Consider the following 18,469-nt stretch of genomic DNA (forward strand, 5'->3'; position numbering starts at 1 on the left):
GTTCCTGTTTTGTTTCTTAGTTTATTTTGTTTGTTTTTTTAGCTTCCACATATAAGTGAAATCATGATATTTGTCTTTCTCTGTTTTACTTATTTCACATAGCATAATACTTTCTAGGTCCATCCATGTTGTTGCAGATGGCAAGATTTCATTCTTTTTATGGCTGAGTTATATTCCTTTGTATATATGTAGTAGTTCTTTATTCATCTACTGATGAACGTTTAGATTGCTTCTATATCTTGGCTATTGTAAATGTTGCTGCAGTGAACATATGGATATATATGTCTTTTCAAATTAGTATTTTGGATTTTTTCAGATAAATACCCAGAAGTAGAATTACTAGGTCCTTCTTTGTCTCTTGTTATAGCCTTTGTTTTAAAGCCATTTTGCCTGATATAAATATTGCTACCACCGCTTTTTTTTAAATTTTCATTTTTATGAAATCTTTTTTTTATTCCTTTACTTTCAGTCTCTATATGTCTTTTGATCTGAAGTGGGTGTCTCATAGGCAGTATTATGTAAGGGTCTTGTTTTCTTATCTATTCAGCCACCCTGTGTCTTTTGTAGCATTTAATCCATTTACATTTAAAGTAATTGTTGATAATACGTAGATATTTTATTCATATTTTTTATTTTTTTCCTTCTTAATGAAGTCCCTTTAACATTTCTTGTAATACTGGTTTGGTGGTGATGAACTCCTTTAGCTTTTTTCTCTGAGAAGCTGTCTGTCCTTCAATTCTAAATGATATCCTTGCTGAGTAGGGTAACCTTGGTCCTTGCTTTTCATCACTTTGACTATTTTGTGCCAGTCCCTCTGGTCTGCAAAGTTTCTGTTGAGAAATCAGCTGACAGCCTTATGAGAGCTCCCTTGTAGGTAACTAATTGCTTTTCCCTTGCTGCTTTTAAGATACTCCCTTTGTCTTTAACCTTTGGCGTTTTAATTTTGATGTCTCGGTGTGGGCCTCTTCGTGTTCATCACTCAGCAAGATGCACGGGGCCCACTAAGGCCAACTACCACCTGCCTAGGGCCTGCAGACATTTGAGAGTTTTTAAGAAAGACTGCAGTGCAGGCAAAGGCCAGCTGCCTGCTGCTGAAAGAGCCTCTGGTGGTATGTGAGTTGGGTGGGATGGGGTCTCATAGTCATTCAGGTGGGGTAAGTGGTGTTCACCAGCTTAATACAGATTCAGATTTGGCTCCTGCCTGTAGGCTGTGGGGGGAGGGCTCAACACAGGGAGGTGGCTGCCCCTCCAGCCCTCATTCTGCAGCTACACAATTCAAGTTCTCCCTGTATGTTTCTGGTGCCTTTCAAGCTGCTGTTTCTTTGCTAGAGTTTAAGGCGAGTACCTGTAAGTCTGTGTATGAGACCTTTAAGAGAATGCCTCGGTTTCTAACAGCCTTCCGTCTTACCCAGACATGGAATTACCACTGATTTCGCAGCCAGATGTTGAAGCACCAGCACTGGTGCTTCAGGATGGGGAGCCCAATATGGTGCTAGAATCCCTCACTCCTCAATGGAGACCTCTGCAGCTGAGATATTCTTCCCGATTCTCAACCACCACACGTGGCTGTGCGACCTGCCTGGTCCACATCTCTGTCCCTCCTACCAGTCTCGACATAGCTTCTTCTTATATTCTTAGTTATATGACTTCTGTTCAGCCAGTCTTCAGATGGTTCTTCAGGTTATTGTTCTATAATTTAGTTGTAATTTTGATCATGAGAGGAGGTAAGCACAGCGTTTACTTCCTCTGCCATATTGACAAGAACCTGATCAATAAAAAAAATGTTTATCTCTAGGAAAGTTTTTTTAATGTCCTCTGATTTCAAAATACCAACATTAAGTGATATGATGTATGATATATTTGTCAGCTCAAGCTGCCATATCAAAGTACCACAGACTGGGTGGCTTAAACAATAAAAATTTATTTCACATGGTTCTGGTGGCTAGAAGTCCAAGATCAAGGTTCTATCAGGCTTCAGTTTCTGCCTCTCTTCCTGGCTTACTGATGGTTGCCTGCTTGCTAAGTCCACACATGGCCTTTCCTTGGTGCATGTGTGTGTGGGGAGAGAGAAAGCAAGCTCTCTGGAGTCTCTTCTTACAAGGACACTAATTCTGTCAGATCAAGGCCTCGTTCTTATGACCCCATTTAATCTTAATACTTCCGTTAAAAACCCTATCTCCAAATAAAGTCGCAGTGGAGGTTAGGGCTTGAACATATGAATTTGAGTGAGAGAACACAGTTTACTCCATAGCACCTGGGTTTGTCAGTAGTTGTCTTCCCTTAGAAAGGTTTATTGTGTATAGTACTTGTTTAACTTATAGAGACAATCATTTGAATGTAGTGCTCAGTACTTCCGTGTAAAGCTTTTAGGAAAGTATCTTCAGCTTATAATTAAAATTTTCAGGTCTAGAAATACTTAAGGAGCACCTAAGATGTAAATCATTCTATATTTCACAGGAACACCTATGGCAGCACAGCCTGTGAACTGAACATGAATAGTCCTGCGCGAAACTTTAAAGCAGATAGTAGTGATCGTTTGTTTCATTATTATGAAGAGAATGAATTGTGACCTATTGGTGTGTAATGTCATTCTTAATCATTTCTAGATTTCAGATTTCTGGGAAAACATTCTCTCCTAAAGTTGCAGAATCCTGAAACCTGTGAAATATTTAAGAGGGAAAAAAATGTAGGGGTAAGTCTCCATTTAAAAAAATGATCCTATAAAGCAAATACTTTGGGCCTTTCTGGTTGTATTTCCTTGACTCACTTTTTTAAGCAGTTTCAGAATATTATATGGATTTCGAATTGGAGTTAGTGGTAAGAGGCAGAAAATGAGTAATGATTCAGAGGATATTCACAAATAACGTAAGAGGTTGAAAGTGAAAGAGGGGATGGATATCCAAAATAGAAAATACAAGATGAATATTTTGTGATATAAGGGAAAGCTAGTGGTATAGAGCAATCTATAGGGAAAAGTCTTGTAAAAAAGCTTTGACTCTGTCATTTGCCTTTTTCTGTTAATCTGAAAAACTAAGGAAAATTTAGGTTCTAATAAATACTTGAAATATGGTGCATATCATAGTAGAATTGACTTTTTGTGAAAGCAAACAGGGCAGTTACACAAGAAGGAAGATGGAATGTATAAACTTTTAAAAAGATGTAAAACAGTAACAACTTCGATGGACTATTTTACACTAAATAGTAAAAATTCAGACAACTAACTTTAAATTTATTTTTTTCATTATTTTTAAAGATATAAATTGAAGTTTAATTTCTTTAATCAAGTCGGCAATTTATTTTGATACTGTTTGGGGTATATATTTGTAGTTGCTTCAAATGCTTTCTCACTTGATTATAATAAGTGTTTTATAACTAACAAAGAGAATTTTTCTAATTTTCTAGGTGTTCCAGAAGCCCCTAGGGTTGATAATACCCCATAGATATTGCAAATTTCATTTTAATACGTTACGTGGCTGTGAGCGATCACAATGCAAGTTTGCTCATGTGCCTGAGCAAGGGGATGAAAAGGTAAAATACATAAAGTCTTTGAAGTAGAGATTGTTTTTATAGCCATCTCAGTCATATGTTTTAATGTAGATTTTCATTGACTCTTGATAGATGAGCTTTGCCTGATTTTGTGCTTTATACAAATGAAATCATACAATCTGTATTTCATTTCTGGCATCTTTTGCTCAATATTTTTGAGATTCATCTATATTTTTTTACTCAATTGTAGATGTTTCCTTCTTATTGCTATATAATATTGAATATTTCATTGTGTGCGTATACCAAAATATATTTGTTGACAAATATACATTTGGGCATTTGGATAGTTTCTAAATTTGGTAATTACAACAGCGATGCTGTCAGTGTTCTTCTACATGTCTTTTGGTGAACATATGTACATATTATGATGGGTTATACTTAAAACTGGAATTGTTGACTCATAGTGTCTGCATATGTTCAACTTTAGTAGATACTGCCAAACATTTCCTTAGTGGTTTACCAAGTTATACGCTCACCAGCAACGTCTGAGAATTCTGGTTATTTCACATCCTTCCCAGCTCTTGGTATTATCAGCCTTTTAATTTTAGTCATTTTGATTGGGTGGGAAATGATGCCTTCCCTGATGATTGATGAAGCTGAGCATCTTTCAGAATCTTTATTGGACATTTGGATATTTCCTTTTTGGAAATGTCTAAATATTTTGCCTATATTTTATGGGAGTGTCTTTTTCCTATCCATCTTAAGAATTCTTTACATAGTGTGGATGTAAGTTCTTTGTTGGATTTATATTGCAAATACCTTTTACTACTTTACAAGTTGCCTTTTCACTCTCTTAAAGGTATCTTTTGATAAATAGAATTAATTTTTATACAGTCCAATTTTGCGTATTTTTTTTCTTTTACGGCACTAACATTTTGCATCTTGTTGAAGAAACCTTTGCCAAGATCATGAATATGTTCACTTATTTTTTTCCTTTAAAAGTTTTATTGTTTTATCTTTTGCATTTAGAACTCTAAGCCATCTAGAATTGATTTTTGTTTATGATACGAGAAGGTCAAGATACATTTTTCTTTCCTCATGTGGATCCCCAGATTACTCAACACTATTTACTAAAAAGACCATCTTTTCCTTATTGCACTGCAATGTCACCTTGTCATAAATCAGCTGATTGTATATGAGTGGGTCTATTTCTAGAGTCTCTGTTCTAATCCTTGAGTCAGTAATGGTTATTTTTGTAAATAACCTAAATAAGGTTATTATAATGTTCAAGGATTTTCTAATCTCCCTCAATTGCTTGCTAATTTTGATTGTTTCCTTGACTGTTTCTTTGACAGTTTCTCTATATGTTTTTGTAATTAATTCAGTATGCTATCAAATCTGTGAGTTAACCTAATGTCAGCTTCTTTATTCCACTGCTTTAAGTTCAGTTTTAAAATTGGAATAAGCAGAAACATAGGATTGAAATTTATGTAGTTTTTATGAAATATAAAAAGGTAATTTTATATTTTTTGTGACTTATGCAGATTTGCATGGATGTGTTTAAGAAATACATAAGTATCAACGAGCTATGTTTGCTACAACGTGCAGGTATGAGAAAATGGAATGATTACTATAAATTCATTAATGCATTTCAAACAATGTGCTATCGTATTTTATAATTTGAAAGTAATTCAGTACTTTTAAGTATGAAACCAAATGCCTTACAGTAGCTCTGTTGGTCTTAGAAAGTATTAAAAGTGTTATTTGATTTTTAAAAAATTGTAATCCACTTAACATTAATACCCTTGCATACTAATATTTTCATGACCTAGAAATTTTATTTACAGGTATAAGACAGAAAGTAGGATATTGTTAATTGGCTTAAAATTTTCTAAAGAGATCTTTCAGAAACTAGACCATCCCTACTTCTTCATTCTTCTCTTTTTATATTTACCCCTTGTAGCTGGTGCACCATCCCTACTGAATTCTGTGCAATTCCCTAAACAGATCAGTCTGTGTTATAATATCAGTGCCACCGCTGCCACTGCTCTCTGCTTGGGATGACTTTCCATCCCCTTTCCCTGTAGCAAAGACATATTCATCTTTCAAGGTTTAGTCGTAGGAAATAAGATTACCTCCTTTATTAGGCTCTTATCTGACTCCACAGCCTCATCTCATTCTCTACCTCTATCTCCCCGCTACTACATCATGAGCCCCAAGAGGAAAGGACCAAGCTTTATACATATTCGTCACCCAGACACAGCCACTAAAGCCACATAGTATGATGGAAATAGAACGCTTTGGCTTCATATTCATCTGCTTGAAATCTTATTTGTCTAAAAACAAAACCTCTGACAAGTTTATTATTGGTTTTTCTGGTAATATCATCTCCCCCAAAATTAGAGGAAGCATCAGAGAGAATTGGTAGTCTGGACTTAATCTGATTATAACAAGGAGGAAGCAGTTAAGGTAGAAGTAATAGGAGCATATATAGGGAATGCATCCAGTCACCTGAGGAGTTGTGATAGCCAAGGAGGAGAACATATGGTTAGATGTGGATAAATATTTATATTCCAGAAATAATTCCATAACATGAGATGTGGAAGAAAAGAAGATGACATGGAAAAAATACAAAACTTCCAAAAATGTAATTCTGATTGTGTGAACATCCAGTATGATAACAGGAAAAATATATCTGAATTTAGTTTTAAAACAACAAACACAGAAAATAAAAATAAAGACCTACAATGAAGAACAATGTGGGAAGTTGATTTAGAACCTGTAGAAATTTTTTGGTGTGAAAATAGACTCTTACATGAGTGGAAGGAATAGATAGCTCAGAATAGACTCAGTATGAGGTATGAAGAGGTTTAGTGTTTTGAAAGATTACAGGGTTTGGAAAAGGAAGACTCATTTAATGAATGATGTTAGGATAACTGGATAGCAACTTAGAGAAGCTCTGAATATCACAGGTAGAAGGTAGCTCTGACTACTCAGACTCTCCAAAGAGGCTTCAGGGACCACCTTGGTGCACTGGGGAAGCACTCAGAGTAAAACTCTCCATCCCCCTGCTTACCTATAGGTCATCTTTTATCTGCTTTATATTTGAATTTACATGTAAAATTCTTTTTAAAGAATTTAAAATTCTTTAAATTTTTAACTTTAGAAATTTCAAATTTATAAAAAGTTGCAAAAGTAAAAATAATACAAAGAATACCCTTATATCCTAACTTTATCATTTGCACTCATTCTCTCTATCCCCCTTCCCTCTCTCCGTGTGTGTGTGTGTGTGTGTCTGTGTGCAAGTGTATTGTGGACATGCATTCAGACGCATACACATTTTTACCCTGAACCATTCAAAAATAAACTATATACAGTGTGGCCTTTTACCCCTAAATACTTCAACATCTATTTTCTAAAAATAGGGTATTCTCTTCTATAACCATGCTACATCTATCAACATCAGTAAATCTAACATGGCTACAATACCTTTGTCTAATCTATATTCGTATTCAGATTTTGTCAGTTAACCCAATAATGTTCCTTAAATATCCTTTTCCTTCCAGTTCTGGATCAGATATTACATTTAGCTGTTATGTCTCTTTCCCCTCTTTTAATCTAGAACATTTCCATAGCCTTTCTTTGACTTTTGTGTCTGTGTCTGTGATAAAATATACATAACATAAAATTTTCCATTTTACCATTTTTAAGTGTACAATTTAATGGCATTAAGTACATTTACAATGTATAACCATCACCTTTATTTCCAGACTTTTGTCATTATCCCAAACAAAAAGTTTGTACCCATTAAACAATAACTTACCCCTTTCCTCAACCCCTGATAACCGCTATTCCATGTTCTGTCTCTATGAATTTGCCTATTCTAGGTACTTCATATAAGTGGAATCATACAATCATTTGGCCTTTTGTGTCTTGCTTATTTCACTTAGTTTAATATTTTCAAGGCTCATCCATGTCGTAGTATGTATCAGAATTTCATTCCTTTTTATGGCCGAATAATACTCCATTGTATATATTTACCACATTGTTTATTCATTCATCTGTTGATGGACACTTAGGTTGTGTCCATCTTTTAGCTATTGTGAATAATACTACTATGAACACTGGTGTACAGGAGTATCTGAGTCCCAACTCTCAAGTCTTTGGGATATATATCTAGCAATAGAGCCATAGGTACTCTTTTATCTGTTTTATATTTGAATTTTCACCTAAATTTCACCTAAAATTATCTTTCTAGAATTCTTGACTAAAAACAGTTGAAAAACTACTGCTGCTTAGCATATGTATACCTAAATGAATCGGTATGTTATATTCACAATTCAGTAGAAAGAATTAAGATTTTCTATCAGATTTTTTGAAAGATGATAATTCCTGAGTTAATGTGATAAAATTTATCTTTTGTGCTTCCTTTGATTAATTTAAACTGAAAAATCTATTAGCTCAAATATTTTAGATTTACCATTAGTAACATATATAACATATTGCAATTTTTAAGAATAACAAGAGTTCAATCAGCTATTCCCAACAATGTGAACACTATTTCTTCTTGTAAGAATTAGAAATAGATCTTGAGAGGAAAATCCAGTGTTACTGGTTCACCAGAATTGTGTGTGCCTAATCGAATCAAGGAGTTAAAGCACCCACTTATGTTGAGTGACTGAAGTGGCATTATGAATTGATAAAGCTTTTTTAAAGAGCAGTGTAGGAAGACGGCAGGGTAGGAAGCACCAGGAATCTGTCTCCTCACCTAAACAATTGCACTGAAAGAATTTGTCTGATGTAACTGTGAACTCTGAAGTCTATTGAAGGTTTGCAACTTCCAGGAGAAGATTTGAATGGTATATTGTGGTTAATTTCAATCAATTTCAGCTCTTAGTACAGTAGCAACTACCCATCCCTCATCTCCAGCCATGTGGCAGGCAGCTGTGCACCACTGCCTAGAGATGCTTGCACATAGCTTATGGGAATCAGAGTGGGCTAAAAGGACACTGTGGTCCAAATATCAGGGATCCGAGCTCAGATTACCATTTCTTATTGCAGAGGTGCAAAGAGATGGGCAGCTATTGTTGTTATACTTCCTTCCATTGTTATAATCCTCACCCCCTCCTACTAAAGTGACTTTCAGAGGACTTAAAGGGCTAGCATCCTTTTTCCCTCCTCTTCATTTTTCTCTCTTTTACCTTTTGGGAGCCAGACATTAAAGACTAGGACATTTAAAAACAAAAAAAACTACATATACAGGGAAAATTTAAAAGTGACCACATGTGCCTAGGGAAAGGCCCAGAAAAGATCTAAGAAGACCTTAAGTTTACACTTCAGGCTGATTTCTCCCCCACAGAGACAGACTACAAAAATCAAAAAGAAAAAAACGATAAAATGATAACCAAAAAAAAAAAAAAAACAACAGCAAACCTTGGGGAAAAGAGAAAATATGAGCTCTGTAGTTACATTATTAGATTCAACTGCCCTCTTCAAAAAGTCAAAAGGCATACAAAGAAACAGGAAGAGTAGGGCCCACTCAAAGGAAAAAATAAGTCAATAGATATAAAAGACTTGATGGCAGATAGACGGTGACTTTAAAACTGTCTTTAAAGATGCTAAAGAACTAAGGAAGATGTGGAGAAAGTCAAGAAAACATTGTATGAGCAAAATTAAAATGTCAGTAGAGAAATAGAAAACCTAAAAAGAAACAAAAAAATCTGTAGCTAAAACGTACAATAACTGAAATGAAAATTTCACTGGAGGGATTCACAGTTAGACTTGAGCAGACAAAGTAATCAGCAAACTTGAAGATAGGAATGGGAATTACTGAGTCTGGGAAACAGAAAGAAAATTGAAGAAAGGTGAACACAGTCTATGGGACCTGTGGGACCCCATTAAAAGACCAATATACACATTGTGGGAGTCCCAGAAGGAGAAGAGAAAGGGGCAGATAGAATATTTGAACAAATAATGGCTGATAACTTCCCAAATTTGATGAAAGTGATAAATATAAGTGTCCAAGAAGCTCAACAAACTCCAAGTAAGATGAATTCAAAGAGACCCACACTAAGACACATTATAATCAAACTTTCAAAAGACAGGGAAATCTGGAAAGCAGTAAGAAGTGAATCATCACATACAAGTATCCCTCAGTAAGATTATAAGCAGGTTTCTCATCAGAAACTTTGGAGGCCAGAAGGCAGTGGGCCAATATTCAAAGTGCAAAAAAGAAAATATCTGTCAGTTTTACTATATCTAGTAAAACTTGCTTTCAAAATGAGAGAAATTAAGACACTTACAGATAAACAAAAACAGTTCATTGCCACTTCACTTGCTCTGCAATAAATACTTAAAGGAGGCCTACATGTTGAAACGAAAAGACACTAGGCAGTAACTCAAGGTTATGTGGAGAAAGAGGGATCACAATAAATGTAAATACATGGCCAGTTGTAAAAACTAGTATTATAACAATGGTTTGTAAATGCATTTTTTGTTTTTTACGTGATTTAAAGACTAATACATTTAAAGAAAATAACTGTTATTAGTATCATCAAAAAGTGTCATACTGGCATAAAGACAGATGTAATCCAGTGGAATAGAACAGAGAGCCCAGACATAAAGCCTCACACATATGGTCAAATGATTTTCGACAAGAGCGCCAAGACCATTCAATGGGGAAAAGATAGTTTTTTCAGTAAATGGTATGGAAAACTAGATAACCACGTGCACAAGAATAAAACTGAACTCTTACCTGATACTGTATACAAAAATTAATTCAAAGTGTATCAAAAACAAAGTAAGACCTACAACAATAAAACTTTTAGAAGTTTTAAAACTTCTAAAACAAGGGCAGAAGCTTCGCGACACTGGTTTGGCAATGATTTTTTTGGATATGACACCAACATACAGCAAAAGGAAAAATAGACAAATTGGACTTCATGAAATTTTTAAATTCTGTGCATCAAATGACAGTACCAACAGTAAAACAGCAGCTCAGAATGGGAGAAAATATTTGCAAATCATGTATCTGATAAGGGATTAACATCCAAAATATATAGATTTTCTAAAATTCAACAACAAAAAAAAACCTGATTCAAAAATAGGTAAAGGACTTGAATAAACATTTCTCCAAATAGGATTTACAAATGGCTTATGAGCAAATTAAAAAGATGCTAAACACCACTAATTATTAGAGAAATGCAAATCAGAACTACAGTGAGATACCGCCTCATACCCATTAGGATGACTACTACCCAAAAAAACAGAAAACATGTGTTAATGAGGATGTGGAGAAACTGGAACCTTTTTGCACTGTTGGTGGGAATGTAAAGTGGTACAAATACTGTGGAAAACAGTGTGCCAGTTCCTCAAAAAATTGAAAATAAAATTACCATATGATCCAGCAATTCTTCTTTTGGGTATATACTTAAAAGAATTGAAAGCAAGGTCTTGAAAGATATTTGTACGCCCATGTTCATAGTAGCATTATCCACAATAGCTAAAATGTGAAGCAACCCAAGTGTCATCAACAGATGAATGGGTAAGAAAAATGTGGTTTATACATAAAATATTATTCGGTCTTGAAAAGGAAGGAAATTCTGACATATGCTACAACATGGATGAACCTTGAGGACATTATGCTAAGTGAAATAAGCCAGTCACAAAAACACAAATACTGTATGATTCCACTTACATGGGGTACTTAGAGTTGTCATAATCCTCAAGACAGAGTAGAATGGTTGTTGCTGGGGGGAGGGGAAGAGGGGAGTTACTGTTCAATAGGTATAGTTTCTGTTTCCGTTTTACAAGATGAAAAGAGTTATAGAAGTGGATGAACAACATTATGAATGTATTTAATCCCACTGAAATGTAACACTTAAAAATAAGGCTTCCTTCCACCATGGCAGCCCCATGGCTGTGGGCCTCATCAAGAGTCTCAAGGTGACCAAGAACGTGAGCGGGCTGAGGCACAGCGGCCACCACTTCCCAAGCACAGTAGGTTCTTGCAGGACAGGATCCAAGCAGCTTGCAGCTTTGCCCTGTTGAAGCGGCGTGCCCTGGAGCTGCTCAAGCTAAGGAAAAGGGGGCCCTGAAGTTCATCAAGAAAAGGCTGGGGACTCACATCCATGCCAAGGGAGACAGAGGGGAGCTGAACATCGTCTTTGCAGCCATGAGGAAGACAGCAGCCAAGAAGGACTGAGCCCCCTTCCTTATGTAATAAAGCCTTTTCAGCAACTCAGGGTTCCTGTATAGTGGGGTGGGAGGTCACATCTGGCCCATTGTCTACTTGAGACCCCTTCCTGGAGCTCAGTGGCGAGGGGCATGGTGGTGGGCACAGGAAGAAACAGAGACAGTACTGGAAATGTTATTTAATCATAATTAAATAGTTCATAAATGCCAGAATAGAATAATTAAGATAGTAAATTTTATGTATATCTTACCACAATAAGAAATTTTGGGGGGAAAAAAGCAATGTAGCAGTGCATGTCAAAACCTGTTAAAGTATTCAAATCTTTTTCAGCTAGCAGTTTAACCAGAGGAGAACATTTTGAAAGGAGAAATTACATTAATATTTTAATTACTTAAATTTTAGAAGTATTTAATGACAGAAAGGAGAATGTGTTTCAATTAGTGGACTACAACACTAGCTAACATAAATTCTTTGCAACTATACCTTTTTTAAACATATGCCATTTCCATTTTATTAATAATTTATAGTAGCAAACACTGAATTTCTCATGTTATCACTTGATCTGCTTCTTACATAGGCAACTGTGTAGATGCAAACTGAATAGCCAGAAGAATTAATCTGTAGGCGCCCAGGAAAAAGATTGTAGTATATAAAGAGACTTGAGAATAAAGTTGAATATTATTATAGTGTATTATTAAAGTTGTTAAAAGTTATAACTTCAACATTAATTTTTCTGTTATGCTATTGAATTTTATTAGTAGCTACTGACTTTCCCAGGCAACATCAAATAATCCAGATAATAAGTATTTGGGGCAGAAATAATTAACACAAAACCCAAAGTAATTTTTCTAAGGCAGTTTCAGCTAAGGTGCATGGATTTTGACCTGGGAAATTTTAGAGTGGGGAAAAATAACCAATGAAGTAATCAAAATAATTTTAGTGAAATTAATGAGGAAAAATAGGAAATGGTTTAAGCGTTATATAGAAAATTGAGTAAGGAACTGAATTGACATTAAAAACTTTCTCAAAAGAAATTAGTGTTTTAATTTTTAATACACTGTTCATAATCATAAACTTGAATAAAAAGTATCCCCAGGGTCAACATGTTAGTGGGGTTAAAACATCAAGAATGGGTATGTGTCAAAATAGTCTGCATCCACCCCCAAATTATACATTTTTTCATACATGACCAGGCTACTACCTGAAGTCTCCCTGAGAGTGTGGCTTTCTGGGTATTCATATTGAGACCATGATGAATGAGGCAATTTGGACCTATTTTTTTGTGAACACATGAGTTAGCTTCCAGTCTAGTGCCTGATATGTCATTGCCATTAACTTTTGCTTTAAATTATTTTTATCAAATATTTCTGATACTGGAGAGATACCTTTCAAGAAAATTAATTCATACTGCTCAATCTTTAAATATAGAAAAATAATCTAATTTAGAAAAGATGACTGTCTTAAAAGTAAATGACTTTAATATATATATGTATTTTTTTATTTTCAGTAAGCATGTTTATGGAGTACTACAGAAGGTTTCCTCCAGGTGTACACTTTGATTTACAAGTGCTAAATGACCTTCTAAATTCTTTACTCAAACATTGTTTATTGAAAGAAGTTTTTCAGGTAGTGAACCTCAGCATAATGGTTAAAATGCTGGTAAGTAACCTGAAAAAATTTTTTTAAATATTTTAATTCCTCTGTTCTCTTGTTTGTATGTTTTAGCTGTTCAATTTCCATGTTTGTTGAATACTTTCTAGAGAACACTTTTGTTCCTCAGCATGAAAGAATTTGAGAAACTTAAGGTATACTGAAAGAAGACATGAAATGAGTGTCATTTTTTGTTTTATCTAGCCTGCTCTGAAAATATTACTAGAAATATTTGAGCATGTGACAACTATGAAATTAAGGAATGCTGTGCCTGCTTTAATTGATATCTTTTGCAAGGTATGGTTTTATTTTATCACTTTTATTCTCTGATAGTGAATAATCAATGAAAAAATAATGATTTAGAAATAATGATTTTCAAGAAAATGATTTCTGCTTACATTCTGAAACTGCCTTTATTCACATTCTTGATGCCAAAGAATTCTATTTTCAGAAATGTTTGTTTCTTCTCCTAAAACAGGAATTATAAACAGACTCCAGTGACTGACAGGCCTTCCCCTTAAATAAATAGTTCCAAGCACTCCAGATGACTTCTTTCTGATTTGTAAACTATCCTCGTAGCTACACCTTAAGGACGATTAAAAAAAATTCTCCTCTTACAAATATTTAAGGTCATTTATAACAAAAATAAATACACAAATCAATATATAAGTAGAAAATCATTACCAAAACAAAGAAAAGGGATAGAAAAATTGTGGCTAAGAATTAATTAATTTTATATTTGGCTTTAAACAAAAAAAAAAAGAATTTTTATGGCTCTAAAAATGTAATTAATATTTTTACTTTTGTTGAATACTTCCCAGTATTTGGTACCATCAAGCCATCTATTTCAGAAAACCCCCGTTTTCTTTAGGAAGCAATATTGGAATTATGTAGCACATGAACAAATATTTTAGAGAACACCTCTAGTTCCACATTACAAAACTTTATAGAGTTACTTGCCTGGAAATATTTTGACTCCGATATTACCGATCACCCACAGTAGTTGTAGAAAACCATACTTTGTTACTTTTCAGGAAGTTTCTCATCAGGGATAAGGTATATACCAGTGGTATACTAAAAGACAGAGTGAGTACCAGAGAAGAGAAGTGACAAAACAGTTAAGATAACTTGGCGAACAGGAAGAATGTTCAACTTTTGAGTTCAAATTATCATTTTCATTTTTGTTTTAAATTCTTGAAGTAGGGTATCTCATTGTGGTTCTCAAATATTTAAAGAAAATGTGCTTAAATTTATTTAAGAAATTTTAATTCTACTTGTCTTTTTCATTTCTTCCATCAGTCTCTTAGTAAAAACACACATTGGTTTTCAACTCATTCATATTTTTATAACAGCAACTACTTTTTTTCCTCTTCTATAGCTTGTTGAAGCAGGGATGGTGCTTGACCCAGAACACTTTAACTATATTGTTAAGCTCTTATACCAAGTACAGGCTTCCAAACAGGAAATAACTGCAGTTCTGGAAATGAAATCCAGGTAAGGAAAAAGGCTAAAATATGTATGTTTTGATGGGGTCTTATAAAAGATGAAGGCAAAACACTTATTACTGGTCACATGTCCAAACATCTAGATAGTTGCCCACCGTAAGCCCTCCTCCCATCTCTTGGCTCGTCTTAGTCATATTGTCATTAGTCAAGCTGCCTCTAGCCAGCCCTCCCGGCCAGCCTCACCAAGCCTTTCTCTGTACCTAATTTCATTTCCATGCCTGATAAAAGGAATCTCTTATCCTGTTTCACAACTTATTTCCCCTTGACACACACTCTTACATGAATGTAAATTACCTTAATTCTTTTTTCTTTTTCACTCTCTTTCTTATGTTAGCTAAATAATATAATTTAATGCCTCTCCTTCATTCTTTCTCTCACTTGTTTGCTTTCTCTGTTCAGCTTATGGGCCTCCAAAGGCCTTTATAAAAAAAAAAAAAACCTATGATAATTATGAGTAGTACCACAATATACCTGTACTGAGTAAAAGGAAAGCCATTGGTTTTGCAAAAATTTTTAAACTATTACATACATAGAGAAAAGTCTACAGATTATAGGTATTTAAATGAACCATAACTTTTTAATCAAATCAGATTTGATAAAGAGCAGATGATATCAACCACCAAAGCCCAGAGAATGCCCAGAAAGCTCCTTTAGAGAGCTTCCACAGCTGCCATTATCTCATGATCCTCTACTACAGAGGTTTCCAAACTGTCTTAGTCCACAGTGTCCATAGGCCACAAGAAATAGGTTAATATTCTCATTTATTAAGTAGTTAGATCCAAACAAGTTAATAGTTGTAGATTGACAGTGTCTGACAGAAGCCTCTTGAAAATTTTAAATAATCTATAGGCTTGTTCTAGTGCCCTGGATGCCGGGGCACACGATGAGAGAATTGCAGGAATTCTGCTAAGTAATATTATTTCCCTTTAAGGAATTGCAGTAATTCTACTAAGTAATACTATTTTCCTTTAGTCACTATCATTGAAGATACATTTGAATTTTTCAAGTTCTATGATTTTTTTTCATTTCTTTAACTACTGATAATAATATTTGAGTTATCTATGAAAACTATGACATGAGGTTAAAAAATTAAGACAACCTAGAAAATAAATTTTTTTTAAAAATGCAATTTGTCTAACACAGGGTTCTGGGATATAATCCATTTGTAAGTAGGGTGCATCGATATTTTCTTCCAAACATTAAGTCTTTCTTCCTGAGCCATATGCTAAAAACTTCGCATTTCCAGGCAGTGACAGCTATGGCGGAGAGCTTGAATGGCTAGCAGATGTTAGTCTCCTGCCAGATTCACTGACAGCTGGCACAAGGGAAGTGGGTGCATCCAGGCTCAAGAGGAGCAGCAGAACCCTTCTGCCCAGGACAGTTAGTTACACGACTCCACCCTTCATGCAATGACTGGGAAAAGGATCTCTTGGTATAAGAAGAATCCAGACAAATCAGCCATAGTTTTTAAATGATCAAAGTGACACAATCAGATAAATATTTTTACAGTTTATCTTACAGCCCCTAATTTTGAAAATTGTATCCTTATACACTTTGCCCCTTCCTATGCTCCTTCTTCAAAACAGTTGTCTAGCATTTTTTCACATGTATTAACATTAGTGACCTATTTGATGGAGAGAATAGGAAAATAACTGTGGGTAGTTAAAGGGTGTGGATTGTGCTTGGGAGTGTGGACCCGACCTCAAGGCAGAGGGAGAAAATTTTAGTATTTATTATTTTATATTTGAATTTTTCTGACACACTTTGAAGTAATTACCCTCTTCTGGACTAGGGGAATGAGTTTTAATGGACACTCATACTTTGATTTTGATGATAGTTTTTACTTAGGTAGTTTATAGTTCAGTTGAAAGGCTTTCACTTTCAGTAGATAAGGCTGCTACAAAGAATTCTAACATTTACATTCAGGATATGAGTGAGAATATAAGTGTATCTATAATCTAGGAAGTTTGTTAACATATTTAATGACTTAAAATTTTTTTATTTTGAAATGGTTTTAGATTTACAGAAATGTTACAAAAAATAGTATAGAGACTTCTCATGTACCTTTCATCTAGCTTGCTTTCATGTTAACATCCTACATAATAACAGTGTAATTATCAAAACCAGGAAATTGATTGTCGTATGAATCATTAACTACAGATTTCACTGCATCATAATAGGGGTACATGGTATCAAAATATCTTACTCCTGGTTAAGTTAACCTTGATCACTTAGCTAAAAATGTTATCTGTCAGGTTTCTACACTATGAAGTTACTATTTGTCCCTTTATAGTAAATAAATATCTTGGGGAAGAGACTTCCAACCTTCATACATTAATTTTAGTATTCATCAGTGGATCTTTTCGGCAAGGTACTACTGTAACATTTGCCCATTGGTGATTTCATATTTTCCCTATTTCTTCTACTTTTATTAATTGGAATTCTTCAATAAAGAAGAGCTGTCCAGAAAAAAAAAAAGAAAGAAAGAAAAGCTGTCCCTTCTCCATTTATTTACTTATTCAGTTATTTATATAAGTTTGAACTCATGGGTATTTATTTTATTCCATGGGTTATATATCATTCCAAACCTACTGTTGATTATTTTGATGCTCGAATTGTTCCAGATTTGACTTTTGGTGCCTATATCCTTTCATCATGTTCTCTTCATTTTTCTACTACTTCCTTATTTTTTGGAGCCACAAAGTTAAGTCTCATCTTCTGTTTTTAACGGTACAGTTCAGTGGCATTAAGCACATTCACATTGTTGTACAGCCATCACCACCAACCATCCCCATAATTCTTTTCATTTTGTAAAACTGATCTGTTTGTTAATATTTTATCTAGTTTTTTTGCATCACCATTATGAATGATGTTCTTTAGATTTCTTCCTTCGTCCTTTCTTTACCTAGTTTAAGTATCAATTTTATACTTCACAAAAGGAATTAGGAAGTGGTTATTCTTTTTTAATGCTTTGTAATAATTTATAGAGCATTGGGATTCATTACCATAACTGACCCATAATTGGCTGATATGTAGTATTCTTAGTCCAGTGGCACCTTCCTCTTTCCCCTTGTTAGTGTTTTCCTCTCTCCAATTGCCAAAGGACGCTTCTCCTTTTCATTTTTGTCCTTTCTTTCCCAGAAAATGTGTTTCAAATTGCCTTCTATAAACCACATAAACTTTTCAGTTTCTGCTGTGGGTCTGTGTTCTGATCTACCCAGACACTTTTTTCAGCATTTTCAAACTTAGTGTGGATTAGTCTTTGTGATGGTATTTTTAAAATCAATATTAGATCCCTCTGGTAATTTTCCTTTTTGTTTTCTTCCTACAGATGTTTTTGCTTTGTTTTTGTTTATATCTGACTTGCTTGTCACAAATCTTTGTGGAGCAGTGAGGGTGGAGTGGGAACAGTAGAGATCAAGTGCTGGGATTTAATATTTTTTCTCTTTTTATTCGTAATTATTTGAAGCCTTGCCATTCTCTGTCTTCAGATTAGACTGAAGGTATGGTTTCATGTGGACTTTGCTTTTTCCTTGTTGCCTATGGTTTGGGGAAGAAATGGTATGAGGTAGGTATCTGTGCAGTTACCATGCTTTGAGCTCCAAAGAATTTGTATAATATATTACTACATTCT

At 34.5% G+C, this 18,469-nt stretch overlaps 1 protein-coding gene and 1 pseudogene across 1 annotated transcript in view; both read left to right on the forward strand.

Moving 5' to 3' along the window:
* Window positions 1–18,469, forward strand: part of TOPAZ1 (testis and ovary specific PAZ domain containing 1) — a 68,920-nt gene that overhangs the window by 22,660 nt on the left and 27,791 nt on the right. Inside the window, 6 exon segments of the mRNA XM_006914833.1 lie at window positions 2,607–2,692; window positions 3,403–3,528; window positions 5,031–5,094; window positions 13,188–13,339; window positions 13,535–13,627; window positions 14,709–14,824. Coding sequence (XP_006914895.1) covers window positions 2,607–2,692; window positions 3,403–3,528; window positions 5,031–5,094; window positions 13,188–13,339; window positions 13,535–13,627; window positions 14,709–14,824 — 637 coding nt within the window.
* On the forward strand, window positions 10,161–11,689 carry LOC107195867 (annotated as a pseudogene).

Source organism: Pteropus alecto, unplaced genomic scaffold, assembly GCF_000325575.1.
Source record: "Pteropus alecto unplaced genomic scaffold, ASM32557v1 scaffold156, whole genome shotgun sequence".
Taxonomy (NCBI): domain Eukaryota; kingdom Metazoa; phylum Chordata; class Mammalia; order Chiroptera; family Pteropodidae; genus Pteropus; species Pteropus alecto.